Below are 12615 nucleotides of genomic sequence, written 5' to 3'. Positions count from 1 at the left end.
GCCACGGGGAGGGTCACTCGACTGGAAGAAGACGCCAGAAGCCAGATGGGTTGGCAGTTTGCCGTGCCGCAAGGAAACCGAAGGACGACGGGCGCGTCTTCCGAAGGACACCCGTCATCCGACCCGTCGGCGCGCAGCAGAAGCTGTTGGTGCGAGAAATGATTTGTTGGCTTGGCCACCAACACGTAATTAAGACTCGATCCGCCGGGAGCCTGATATCGCTGCGCACGAGAGGTGGCCGTGAGCCAAAAAAAAAGTGCCGTCGAGCGAACTGATTTTCGCTGGCTGATAAGAAAATGAACAGCTCGCGGCGGGCGGGCGGCCGCAACGAGGTGCCACCGGCTCCGGTAAGTGGTTTCGTGGTGCCGATTTCTACTTCCGGACTCCGGAGGTTTAAACCTGCTGCCATAGGAGCGGAGGGAGCGAATCATAACGACGAATAATTTAACAGACCAAGCCACAGGCTGCGCCGCCGGGCTGCCGTTCAATCAAAATCTCACACCGTGACCGCCGGTCGTCAAGATGTTGGTCTTGGGGCATGTGTTAGAGAAGTCCAGGCAGAAGACTCCAACGCGGGAGCCACACAGTTTGGGCAGCCAATTTCCCAGCCACAACATGCCATAAACTAGTATGCTAACGCGCTTCGGCGTCGTGCTTTCCTCTCCTCGATGTGTAGAGAGCGTCGAACAGGCCGACAGGAGCTCCGGCCCAGATCTCCGCCTGCGAGAAGGCGCCCCAAAAGGAGACCCCTCCTGACGGGCGAGTCAATCAGCAAATTATGCTCAACTTTTCACCTTTCACCCTACGCAATCATAACGCGCCGTGCGTTGAGCCCCTGCGATGGTGGCCGGTGTCGGTGGAACCGGAACGGAGCGCTACAACTCATAAGAGGGAACTTTTCTGCCACTTCTTTCTGACAGTTTTACTGTCCCGCAGGGCATAGGGGACCAGAGGGTTGGTTGTCGGATGTGTGTAGCCCCCGGGCCAGGACCCCGGTCGCATGTGCACCACTTTCCAACATGCGCCAAACTTTTACATCGATGATTTTTTTTTTCGTTCGCTCTGCCTTCGGGTGATGTACGCACACGTTTGGCCACCCAGGACAGAGTCCTGGCGGCGGCTGAGTCCTGGAACACTTCGTATAGCTGCTCTGTGTGCTCTGATACGACATCTTGTGTCAATGTTGTTTGAAGGAGACAACCGCCGCCGTGGTTAGCCGCCAGTTTGATCGTTGCCACCTCTCGAGTTTTACAGCCCGATTTTGGTCGGTACTGTTCAGCCCGTTCGGTTGGGACAAGATTAATCAAGCTTCGTGTGAAGTTTTGGAGCTTGGATTGAGTTACGCCGGGTTCCCTAAAATAAGATCAAGGTGCCAAAAATGGCAATGCACTGGCTTCGGTGGTGTCGTAAAGTTGGCACCATAAAACGGATGATTGGCCAAGTTGGGAGTAGTTTGCCACGGCAGTAAGCACGGTAAGGTAGCCACTCTCTTACCTGGCACAACACAGAGCTCTTGCCCTGCAACGAAACTGTCCGCGTTCCACGTGTATTCTGCCTACAAACGGTACAAACGGATCGATCGCACGGGCACCGCACCGATCCGTTGGTGGTCGTCCGCCGAATTAGTGGACCCACGACGGTGGCGTTACGCTCGTTCTGGCCGCGTACTGACCGTGGTTGTGGGCCGAAGCCTGCTGATTCGGCGACGGTGCGGTCATTGCACTGATACCGGACGACGAGTCGGACGAGTTGGAGTTGTTCGGCGCCGAGTAGCTGTTGTTGTGGAGCGGTAGCGGCAGATTCGAGAAGTCCAGCGAACCTTCGAGGCTGAGCTCATGCTTCAGCACCTGGCAGAAAATGGGAGAATGTAACGACCGGGTTAGCCACGTGTTTTCGTTCAGTGAGCTGCCCACAGAAGCACAGGCTTACCTCGTCCACACACGGAAACGATTCGACGTTGATGTTGATGTCGTCTATGTTTGTTTGGCTGTTTAAAGCTTCCATAACCTGTCCCATTAGCGTCTGCGGTGTCGGTTCTGTAGGTTGCCGATAAGTGATACCGATTAGTTTACCGGACAAATAGACATACGATTGTGCCGTGTAACGACGGCCCTCTTACCTGGGTGAGATGGCGCTATCAACCCGCACAGCGCATTTGGTGTTAGCGGTGGACTAGACGAGGGCGTCCGCTGTATGACGCGCGAAGCGGTCAGCATGGCGTAGTCGGGGGATGGCTCGCTGTGTGGATATGATGGTGACATGCCGGTCCCGGACGACGGCGAAATGCTCTACGTGGCCGGCACCCCGATCGGTAGAAGGGTCGATTAAAAAAGACGGAAGAAGAGGAACGTCATTAGCGTTTCGACACAACGGCGACGACCTCCGCGTTGCTCTGCCGCTCTTTTATTCATTTCCCAGACTGCCTTCCGCGGCCACACAGCAGTTGAACAAACAGAACGGTGCACGGCGTGAACCAATCGGCAAATAGAGACACTTTTAGCGATTTCCGTATCAGTTACCGCGTCCCTATGAAGCCTACCAATGAAGATCATGTGCCGCCTGCCTTTGCACCGATCGATTGATCCAAGGGCGGCCGCCGATCCGGCAATTTATTGGCAGTTGTGTTAACAGACACACACACACCGAACTGGCCGCGGTGATGCAACACCACACTGACTTTGCTCTAATCAGATGTACCACCCATCATCCCATCTCTCACAAAAGTTGGTCAAGTTCCCGTTATCAAGCGGTAACGGGCTAATGTCCGTCTTCGATTCGTCCACTCGTTTTTAGTAAGTTTCCACAAAATTACTTTGGAAGAGAAAAGGGACTTCTGTTCCCACTCCTACTTCGATCCGTGGAGTTTGCATCCATGGCAACGGATTCCCATCGCAAATTGTGTGCCGTCCCAGGAAGGTTGAAGCTACGTATCCACGGGCAACGAACGTGCGAAGGCGCTGTCGTTACACGGTCGTGAGCGAAATCCGCTCAGCATGAGAGTGGCATTTAAAGAAATGGAGCTGTCCGAAGGATTATGTTGTTTGTAAGTTGTCTCCCCTGGCGCGGAGGAGGTTGCTTACATTGTACGCTGACCAGAGTCCTTTATCCCAAGGCCGTCCGTCCGCAAATCTGCTTACCTCACGGGCATTATTCTGGAGCATGCAGGTACAGTGCTGTACGCGGTGAATCGGACACTGGTTCAGTTGCTGCGGGAGACCGTAGGAGGGTGCGACCGAGGCCATCAGCGAGTAGGGCTGCGGCGGCTGATACGGGGGCGGCGGTGGCTGGTTGTGCATCGCCGTCGATTGGGCGAATCTGCTCCAGTAGTGCGGCCAGTGGGGCGTAAAAGGGCGAAAGGAGCAAAACGAATACAAATTGATAATAGTGGTTTCCAGCGGGTCCCCGGGGCGTCGGCGGACGGAAGGGGGAAAGACGAGACGTCTCAGCACTGGCCAGCGTTGGCCGGTGATAAGTTCGAAAAAATACATAAATAAAGAGGAGAGAAACAGAATCTATCTCTACACACAACTACAACGGTCAGAGAGAGGAACAACAACATCAAACACACACAGACGGCTAGAGGGAAGGTGAACAGCATGCGGTCACCGTAGAGCACGGTTGAACGGTACGTAACACACCAGACTCGATCTCCTGGGGATCTCGTCCAATTCCCTTGGTCACTTGGCACCTTTACACCTCGCGGCGTCGTTTCTTACTTTGTTGCAATGGCGAAGTCAGTGATAATGAGTGTGTCGATGGGTGAAGCCGGTAGCTGGGTGACACATGACAGCAGAGGGAGGAGACGGAACACGGGCGGTGACATTTAGCGGACGGGACACAGGTGATGAAGTCATACTGACCCTTTGAAGAAGTCGGTCTGCTGTAGCGTCAGCTCATCGGCCAGCGAGCCGGCCAGCTGATCCAGCTGCGCCTGGGCCGGCCCACTGAGATCCAGCTCCAGCTCGCCTTGTGATGGGTCCTGCTGCGGGTTGTCGGCCAACTCGGCCAGGTCGGGCGGATAGGTCCACACGTTGTCGACGCCCACGATCGACTGGATCGGGCTGAGCCGACCGCAAGAGCTTGCGTTCGAGGACGCCCGCTGCCGGAAGTCGGGCGACAGCTGGAAGTTACCGCTTTACGGATGATTTTCGATGTTTCCAAGGCGTGTTCCGTGGCGAAGGGGCCGAGCCAAACCAAATTGCAAGTTCGTAGTGTTATGTTTCGAAAAAACGGAAACGAGAAAAGAAAGAAAAATAAAACAAAGAAACCAAAAAGGCCATAAGTGTAATGCGGAAAAAGAAAACCCGAACATCAAACGGATCATATATTGCGAGAAAGAATGAAAACGAAAGTGAGTAAAGTAAGTGAAATTCGAGATGGAAAAACTAAAGAAATGAACAAATAAAAACGATTGTAAAATTGAATGAACGCAACAATTGATAGCTATATTCGAGTAGAACGGTCTAGAATAACGTGTAGAATTGCTGCTAATTGTAAAAAAAAACATCTAAAACTATGCATAGAATAGGGAAGATAGTAATTCACTACAATACTACGAGCTAAAACTGGAAGAAAGTGTATCAACTACTATCGTAGACACAAAGAGGCTCTAAAAACTCTAATGCTGCCCCAAAAGCGTTCACATTCAAAACAATCTTTAGGCGCTACAGAGTGCTAAGTACGGCTACGGTGTCGCCAATTGCTACCAACTCTAATTTTGTCAACCGAACCGAACAGAAGAACCGAAACGCCGCCCTGAAGTATGCGAGCGGGGTCTGGGGCTCGATTATAGTAAATGCAAAACAAACATATGAACCTCGGGACGCTCCACTTGAGGGACAGTAGAGCGACAGCGAGTCGAAGAACAAGAAAACAAACAAATAATAAACCGAAAAGAGTGAAGATGGGCTCAGCTTAGGGACATACCTATGCAGCGGACTCTCCGGGAATATGTCTAATCCTTCGCTAACGCTACTGCTCGGCGACGGCGTGGCATCGTTGAGAGGGTTGGCTGTTGTTGGGAAAGCAAGAGAGAGAGAACCGCGTCACGATCACGACTGAAGGTTGAAGGACTAGCGGAGAAGAGCCGGCAATTTGGACAGCCGGAAAGAAGTACTTACTGGCCAGTCCGAGGGCGGCCTGCTGGCGGATGGCTTCGACGCGCTTTTTCGCCCGGCCCCGGCGCTTCTCGTACTTGGACGTCTCCATCGAGGCGGCCCGCCTGCGTACCGATTTGCCCGGTTTAGCATCCGGATTCAGCATCCACCAGGACGATTTGCCGGTCCCTTCGTTCTGCACTCGCATGAAGCGATTGTGCAGTGATAGATTGTGGCGTATCGAGTTCTGTGTGTGGCGCCGCGGGCCAAGAAAAGAAAGCGCGTGAAAAAGAAAGAAAAAAGAGAAAGAAGTGTCAGCAGCAAACCAGCGGGAGCTCCGGAGCGGACCGGCCGGCCGGCGGTGTCGGATCGGTGTCGGGTCCCGGGCACCCGGAACCGGACCGTAAACCGAACGGCCGGGCGAGAAAAAACGAACAGAACGAAAATTTATTGCACAGTCGAAGGAGATAAATTTTAGTCAAATAATTGATGGTCAAATGGCGCCCGGCACCAAGAAGAGCGCTTCCGGTTTCGAGCCGTCAAAGTGTTGCGTGTGGTGCCCGCCACAGGATCGTAAAGTTTATTGGTAACTTGCGAAAGAGGACAATTCCGTTTGCTGCTGCCGGCGGTCCAGTGGTGGTGTCCGAAAGCGGAACCACCGTCTGCAGCGCAGCGCACATTCGACTCTAATTCCGACATCGACGACACCTCTGGGTGCGCTCTCGGAAAACGTCGGAAGCGGTTTGCAAGGCGCTGTGGCGCTAAATTCGAACACGCCAAACGGCGAGTACGGACGCATAATTCAACGCGTGCCAGCATAAATCCTAATCGTATAAATTTGTCCGGAGCTGAAGCGCCGGAAACATCGTCCGGTGAACGTTAGAAATTGAGCTGCGATAAAACGTTGCTGCTTTTCAAACAAGTTAATGAAAAGATATAATTTTAAAGCCAGTCAAGCTTACGCGATCCAAATACAGATCTCGATTCCACAATTGCTTTCAGTTGAACTCAATAGCCAATCATGTGTCACATAACATAACAATCCCATCTAAAAGCCACAAGGAGTACCTGAGAAGGTCACAATCGAACTGAAAGAAGCACGACTGTTTCGCGCTTCGAGTGATTTCATCATAAAATTTCCATAATAATGTCGAAGAAATGCCCTATACAAAGTGCCGTTTCGCAGGAAAGCGTTGTCCTCGGAGAAAAAACTCAAGAAACCCGAAGCAGTCCACCGATTGGACTGGACTTTGAATGGGCACTTGTAAAGGTAACGGACCAGCGCTTCTTTTTTTTCCCGCAGACCACCTTAACGCCGATACTGAAACGTTCTCAACATTTGTCCATCAATCGACTTCAAAGTGATAACTCAACATCCTTGCGAAACAGGGCTCGACGATGGAGAGCCCATATCTTGCGCTGGGCATCAACAGCAACATTGCGTGGCGTTATTAATTTCGGACAGCTGATGAAAAGTTTGACCATAGTTAGTTGAAAAATCGAGTTTCGAGTTTCGAGTTTCTTCGAGCAGCGGACACCACGGACGCTCGGGCGATAAAAATATGACAAATCACTCTCGGAAGATATTAAAAAAGAAAGAGGTTCGAAGCGAACGAAAAGCAATAGCGCTTCGAGAAGTTCTGGAGACAAAAAAACGAAACGGAATATTGTTGTGGCACAAAAGATTATTGTGCAAAAAATGTTTTATTTCTTGCACGGACCATGGAAATGCGCCGTGGTCGATCGAAGAGTGAAGATGAGAAAGTCATTCTCATCGGTCAGCCACGTCCGGGTGCCGATTACAGCGATGGCGTCGCTTTCGCGCCCATTAAAGTCAACGCCACAAACCGGGAAGAGATGTAAGCCAAAAAAAGACGTTTAAAACAGAAGTAAAATATTATAGAAAACTTGCCCACGGCGGACCAGCAGCTTGACGCAGCAGAAAAAGCTTTCACAAACAATTCTTTTCAATTATCAGCAAAGGGCATTAATCAGACTTTATTAAAAGTGTATAACTTCATTAAACTGCACTTTAATGCTGCTTCCCGCCGAGGGGGGGCTAAGCTTATGTAAGCGCTAAGAACGCGCATCGCAGTGAAAGTGAAGAATCTAAGCCACAGCCCGATCAACGGCCTTCCTTCCTGCTTGCGAGCGGTTACCACCCGTTCTGCGGAAAACAGATCCTGCCGGTGCGCTAAAGTGCTTCTGGAGTGCGTTCGGAAAGTTTCCATTTCCAAAATCGGCACACGGAGCGCACGTTAGCAAGTCCCAGCAGGGCCGGCCTGCGGAACTGCTGGAGTCGGACCCACCACATATAATTCACCCGTCGGTGGTGCTATGAAAAAAAGGATAATAACGTTCGCTCGTCCTAATCGCGAACGCGTCCCTTTTGAGAATCGCTCCGCGAAACCATCAACCGTTGGAAGCGGGATCCTTAGAATCGTTGCCAGGAGTGGTTTGGCGATGCATCGAACTGTCTGTGGCTGGGTCTAGGTGCCTGTGTGTGTCGGAAAGGGATATCGAAGGATATCGGAGCGCGCGCTCGGAGAAGAAAGTCTCGGGCCTTGGGAGCATCGGAAAATTCCCGTTACCGGCACCACCACTTTGCACTGCGCTTCTCTTCCCGAGCGTTCCCGTCCCGACCGTTCCGACCGTCATCCGCCGAGGTCCTTTTGCGCGATCCTCCGCGCCGCGCAGCGCCCAATGAAGGAAGGGGTTAAAAAATGTGGACCACTGGCGCCTTTTTGGCGCATCGTGTCTGATTTAAGAAATGCGTTCGTCGACGGCGGCGGCGGCGACGACGACGGGCGAGATTCGCCTCACCTTGCCGCCTTCGTCGTGTGGCCGCGCCGGCTGTGCTGTTCATAAAAGTTTTTAATCGAACACCGGGACAACAGCCGAAGGAGCGAGCAAGAAAGTATGTTGTCGCCGCGACCGCTGCCGTCGCGAAGAGGAAACCCTTTTTCCAGTCCGCTGTCGTCCCCTGCCCTCTGGCTGGCCGAGATCGATGCTCGCTTTTAGCGCAAAGCTTGACGTTGCCCAAAGAATGCTGCTGCCAGTAAGTAACCCCAAGCCAGCCAGCGCTGGGCAACTGGCTTTGTGTGTCCAGGCAGGAATTAATTCCATTAGTGTCCCGTTGCTGCCGCCACTGGGCTGGCCATCCTCCATCCGCCGGCATCAGTGAGCGCGGCAATAATTATTTCATTAACATTTCGCATTTTTTTTGCCAGCACTTCGCACCCCGCATAGCTGAAAGCGTTCCGGAGAGCGAGCTAATCCGTCCGACGGTGGATGGATTTTCACAAATCACTTCCAAACCGAACCGAATCCCGTCGCCTCCGGAGCATAAGTTGGTAGTCAGCCTTGTGCATCGACACTAATGAATATAAAGTGTACGTGCGCGCCACTGCAATTGGCAGCGGTTCCAGTGGCCGACGGACACAGAGATAGTTGCGAAACTGTAGGGCACTATTTATCATTTTAGATTACCGATTTCTTCTTTTCTGTTCAGGGAATGCTACACGCGCCATATTATTTCCCTTCCCCGTTCGTAGTAGTTGCCGGTGAAATTGAGCACGACTAATGAGCATAATGCTGCTGTCCCGGGGGCTGGGAACCCCGGGACTCCGGGCCGTTGATACACATTTAATGACCCGCCGAATGGGTCGCGTGCGCGGCGTAGTACGACGCAAAACCGTGGCCCGCCGGGGAGCATTTCTAGTCCGAGTCGGTTTGCCAGATTTTTTTTTCAAGGCAACCCTAGCACGGAGATTAAATTAATCGTCCGAATTGAAATGGAAAATTTACACATTTTATTTTCCGTGTCGTCGACGGAACCGCATAGAGAGAAGATAGACTTTTGGGTTTTTTCGCAAGAGAGAGATATTTTTTTTGCCACAGGACACACTGGTGTTTGTGGTATAAAAGTGCCTCGAAGCGTAGCGTAGCAATCACAGTGGCGCTGGTTTAAATGACAGCGCGTTTTATTGCCGATTCAAGCAGAAGAAGGTTCGAGACCCGAATTTTGCGTTACTCTATTTTTCTACTTCTAAGCTTTCGATTGGATTAAAAGGAAGGGATTGATTGAGTCACTTCTTTTCAGGACAAACCACGGACGTTTGACGTGTTTTGAGAGTAAACTTGCCGCCACTAAAAGAGACACACTAAAATTTTGCACCATTACATTAAATCTTTGCTTTATGGCGCTGTTGCCACCATTTTGGCCGTCCTTCGGTTTCTCTTTTTCCCGGCCAGCAGCAGCAGCATACATTAATCAAATCGGAATCGGTGTCCCTCTCCTCATTCTGTTTGCCGGCCGTTTTCGTGCCGATAAGCAGGAATCCAATTATGGGGCGCCGCCGATATATCGGATATCGTGCGCGGGAGCCGAGGCCAACCTATGGGTCGCCCAGTGTTGGGCGATGATTTTTTTTTTCTGCTCGTCCTCCGCATGTGTTGGACAAAAAAGAACAACTATGGGGCGCGCGGTAGAGTTTTACATCCGTGTCAACTTTTTTACTGACACTGATTAGGTTTTATGGTGCGTTCGCCCGGCTGGACACTGGACACGCGTTGCTGGCCGGGGTTCGATGATCATCATCCCGCCATTCAGCGTTTAGTTGTAGTTTAGCGACGAGGCGGCCCCGTTGAGTGACATTTTCCACACAGACCGGCCGGCCCCGCTGCTGCTACTGCTGGTCGGTCGTAAAGGGCCCGGTTAGAAAAGTTTGCGCCACCGAGGGGGGTGTCGTCCCCAAGCCCAAGCCCAACGAGCTAGTTGCTGCTGGCGAGTCGTAAAGAAAGTCAATCTCTTTCCGATAACGTACTGTCATCGTAAGCTTTTTTCGGTCGCGGGCTGTACTCTGCGCGCCATCGATAATTTTCCCGTCGCTGCCTTCGCGGTCCGGTATTATGAGAGGCCGCCCCAGCAGTTTCGAATGCGACTACTAACGAATGCTTTATGCGCAAATTTCCGTAACGAATTAGACCCAACCATGCCGGCTCCCACAGAAGTTTTTCCAATAACCGTTTTCGGCGTCTGAAAGCCGCCTCTGATCGGGCGCCTCTGTACATCGGAGAGCCGAGAGTGCCGAGAGTGGCGTGCGCGTAAATACAGATTAAATAACTGATAGTAAATGCGTAGTACTCCACACACACACACACACACACAAACACACACACACACACACACACACACACACACACACACACGCGCGCAGTCCGGAAAAATTCCGAACCGAGGCCCGGCGTAAGTGGGCCAAAGTTTTCGGCCCAGCGCTTTAGTGGCCCGGGCGAAGTTGACGGAGAAACAAATTATGAAAGCCACCCAAAAACTCGTCCGCCTGATCCTCCCCCAGCAGGATGGTTCCTCCTGGGGTGCACGTTATCTTAACTAGTTTCGCGCGAAATGTGTGCCGGGCGCGCTCTTCCGAAAACTCTTGACAAGAGAAGAGATGCCTCATTTATCCAATTTACGTTAATATCGGGGCTGGCGCCGAAAGCCGGGCCAGTTGGCTACGAACGGGCCGTCGACGGCACCCGCCAGCCATTGCTGCCACTGGTAACCGACATCCTTCCGGGCCGGGAACGATATCGGAGAACCGTAAAATATGTATGTGGGAATGCTTCAAATTGTGTAACATTTTTATCTGGCATCAAAACTCCCGCGGCCTCTGACGTGGCTCGCGACGCGTAATGTTCAAATGAAGCAGGAACAGCAACAGCCCGTCCGACGACAAGGACGACGGTGGCGCGTGCTATAAAAATATGGCGCGACCCGGCGTTTTGGAGGGGCGGCCGTAAACTAATGCAAAAACCCCGGGAAAAATCAAATAAAACCCCCGAGAAACTACTGACGTGGGCTGTAGAAGCCCACGAGTGGGAGTCGGAAGCAGAAAAAAAGGCTCGTGGAACTGGAACTTATAATTTGTAACCTTTTCCGTGCGAGACCCAGAGAGCCTGTCCCGCGTATCGCGGTGCGGCGATCGCGATTTTTATTTATGAACACAACGCCACAACTCACGGGCGGCCGGCTGTTGAAGTTCCCATCGCTAGAGGCGCCAGCCGATGGGCAGATTGCTTCAACGCGTCGGCCACTAACGGGTGGGCAGGATCTAGCGCGACAGTAGTTCCCGTTCCCCGTTTACCACTCCCGGACAGAGGCCACCGGTTAGAGTTTCGTTACGATGCGGAAGGACCGATATCCTGTCCGATATGTCGAGTGATTCGCTGAAAGCCGGTGGTGGGACGGGATTGCCGTTTCGGTGGCACATTAAAGGGCTTGGGAAAACCAAACTGTTGCTCGGTTGATGATTCGACTAATGGAATGTGGAGAAACTATCCTGAAATAAGGTCACACGAGTATCGGTATCGAAGGATCCACTAAAACAAAAATATACGTAACAAGTTATTTTGACAATGAAATAGTAGAAAACAAGATCGAAGATTGGGACCATAACGTACCCATATTAGACCATATTGTTATCTGTAGGTCGAAAACCTGTTTATGCTAAACGCCAATGCCTAAGCGATAGACTTGTCCTTCGTTTACACACAAACGGCAACCCTCACAAGAGTGTCCTTAGCAGGTCATCAGGTCCCACGCAATCGTTGGCGTGTGCATAATCGTTGTCCTGAGTGAACCACTGCGTTGAAGTCCCGAACAAAAGGACTTCACATGACGTCGTAAGCCACTCCACCAGACCAGAACAGCAAAAAGCGCCTCATTTCCGTTTCGATTTCGGCCGCAGACTGACATCACTGGCGCTACCGGCGGCGACACCTATGCCGACCACGGGGGTGATAGAGATGTCGCCTGTTTGACTGGAGGGCAGACCCGACAAAAAAAAAGCAGAGTGGTGTCGGATGAGGACCACATCCGGAACCCTTCTGTCAGATGCGCCACTCGTCATGCTCACAGTTGGTGTGCAAGAAAGTTCCACAAGGTTCGAAAACGAAAAGGTTCTAAAGTGAAGTTACTTTTGGAGTTTATGGTTTGCCACTAAGTTGGAATTCGGACATTCTGAGGTTCGTTGGACTCGTTGGACCTGTTGGAACTGTTTTATTACATTTTCCACATTTTTGTGTAATGTTGGAACTGAGGAACTGCGGAAGTGTAGTGGAGCTCTCCGAACAGTTCCCGGTTGGGGCGCTCGCTTCTGCAGCGCCATCATATTCGCGACCGGCAGTGTAAGCATTACGGAACAATTTATCGATATATCTATAAATTTATTCCAACCCCCCCAACAAGCACGCCGGCGTGGATCCCCCTGCAGGCGGCGATAAAAAAAGCCAGCATCTGAATCCGAAACTCGGAAGCAGGAATACGCCCTGAAGACGGGGACCAGAAATAGAGATTGAATTGCTACACTATCGAAAACTTTCTCCCCTCGGTGGCAGCGGCAGATCCGCCGCTGTTGAATCCAGGTTTGGTAAGGACCGTCGTCGTCGTCGTCGTCGCCGCCGTCGTCGTGGGCTTTTCTGTTGGAGCGCGGTTGGAACATCTTCCGTAGTTTCGCTT

General features: G+C 51.9%; 1 protein-coding gene across 1 annotated transcript in view; it reads right to left on the bottom strand.

The window, feature by feature from the left end:
• The window catches only part of LOC128272262 (forkhead box protein O), a 52585-nt gene that overhangs the window by 14725 nt on the left and 25245 nt on the right, over positions 1-12615 (bottom strand). The window contains exons 3-9 of the mRNA XM_053010038.1: positions 5121-5343; positions 4927-5011; positions 3861-4133; positions 3138-3315; positions 2120-2288; positions 1930-2036; positions 1495-1847 (exon numbers count right to left, since the gene is read on the bottom strand). Coding sequence (XP_052865998.1) covers positions 1623-1847; positions 1930-2036; positions 2120-2288; positions 3138-3315; positions 3861-4133; positions 4927-5011; positions 5121-5343 — 1260 coding nt within the window. The 3' untranslated portion in view covers positions 1495-1622. The remainder of the gene's footprint in view (positions 1-1494; positions 1848-1929; positions 2037-2119; positions 2289-3137; positions 3316-3860; positions 4134-4926; positions 5012-5120; positions 5344-12615) is intronic.

This window comes from Anopheles cruzii, chromosome 3, assembly GCF_943734635.1.
Source record: "Anopheles cruzii chromosome 3, idAnoCruzAS_RS32_06, whole genome shotgun sequence".
NCBI classification, from domain to species: domain Eukaryota; kingdom Metazoa; phylum Arthropoda; class Insecta; order Diptera; family Culicidae; genus Anopheles; species Anopheles cruzii.
Note: the sequence above shows the minus strand (reverse complement) of the source record. Positions and strands in the feature narration are given on the sequence as shown.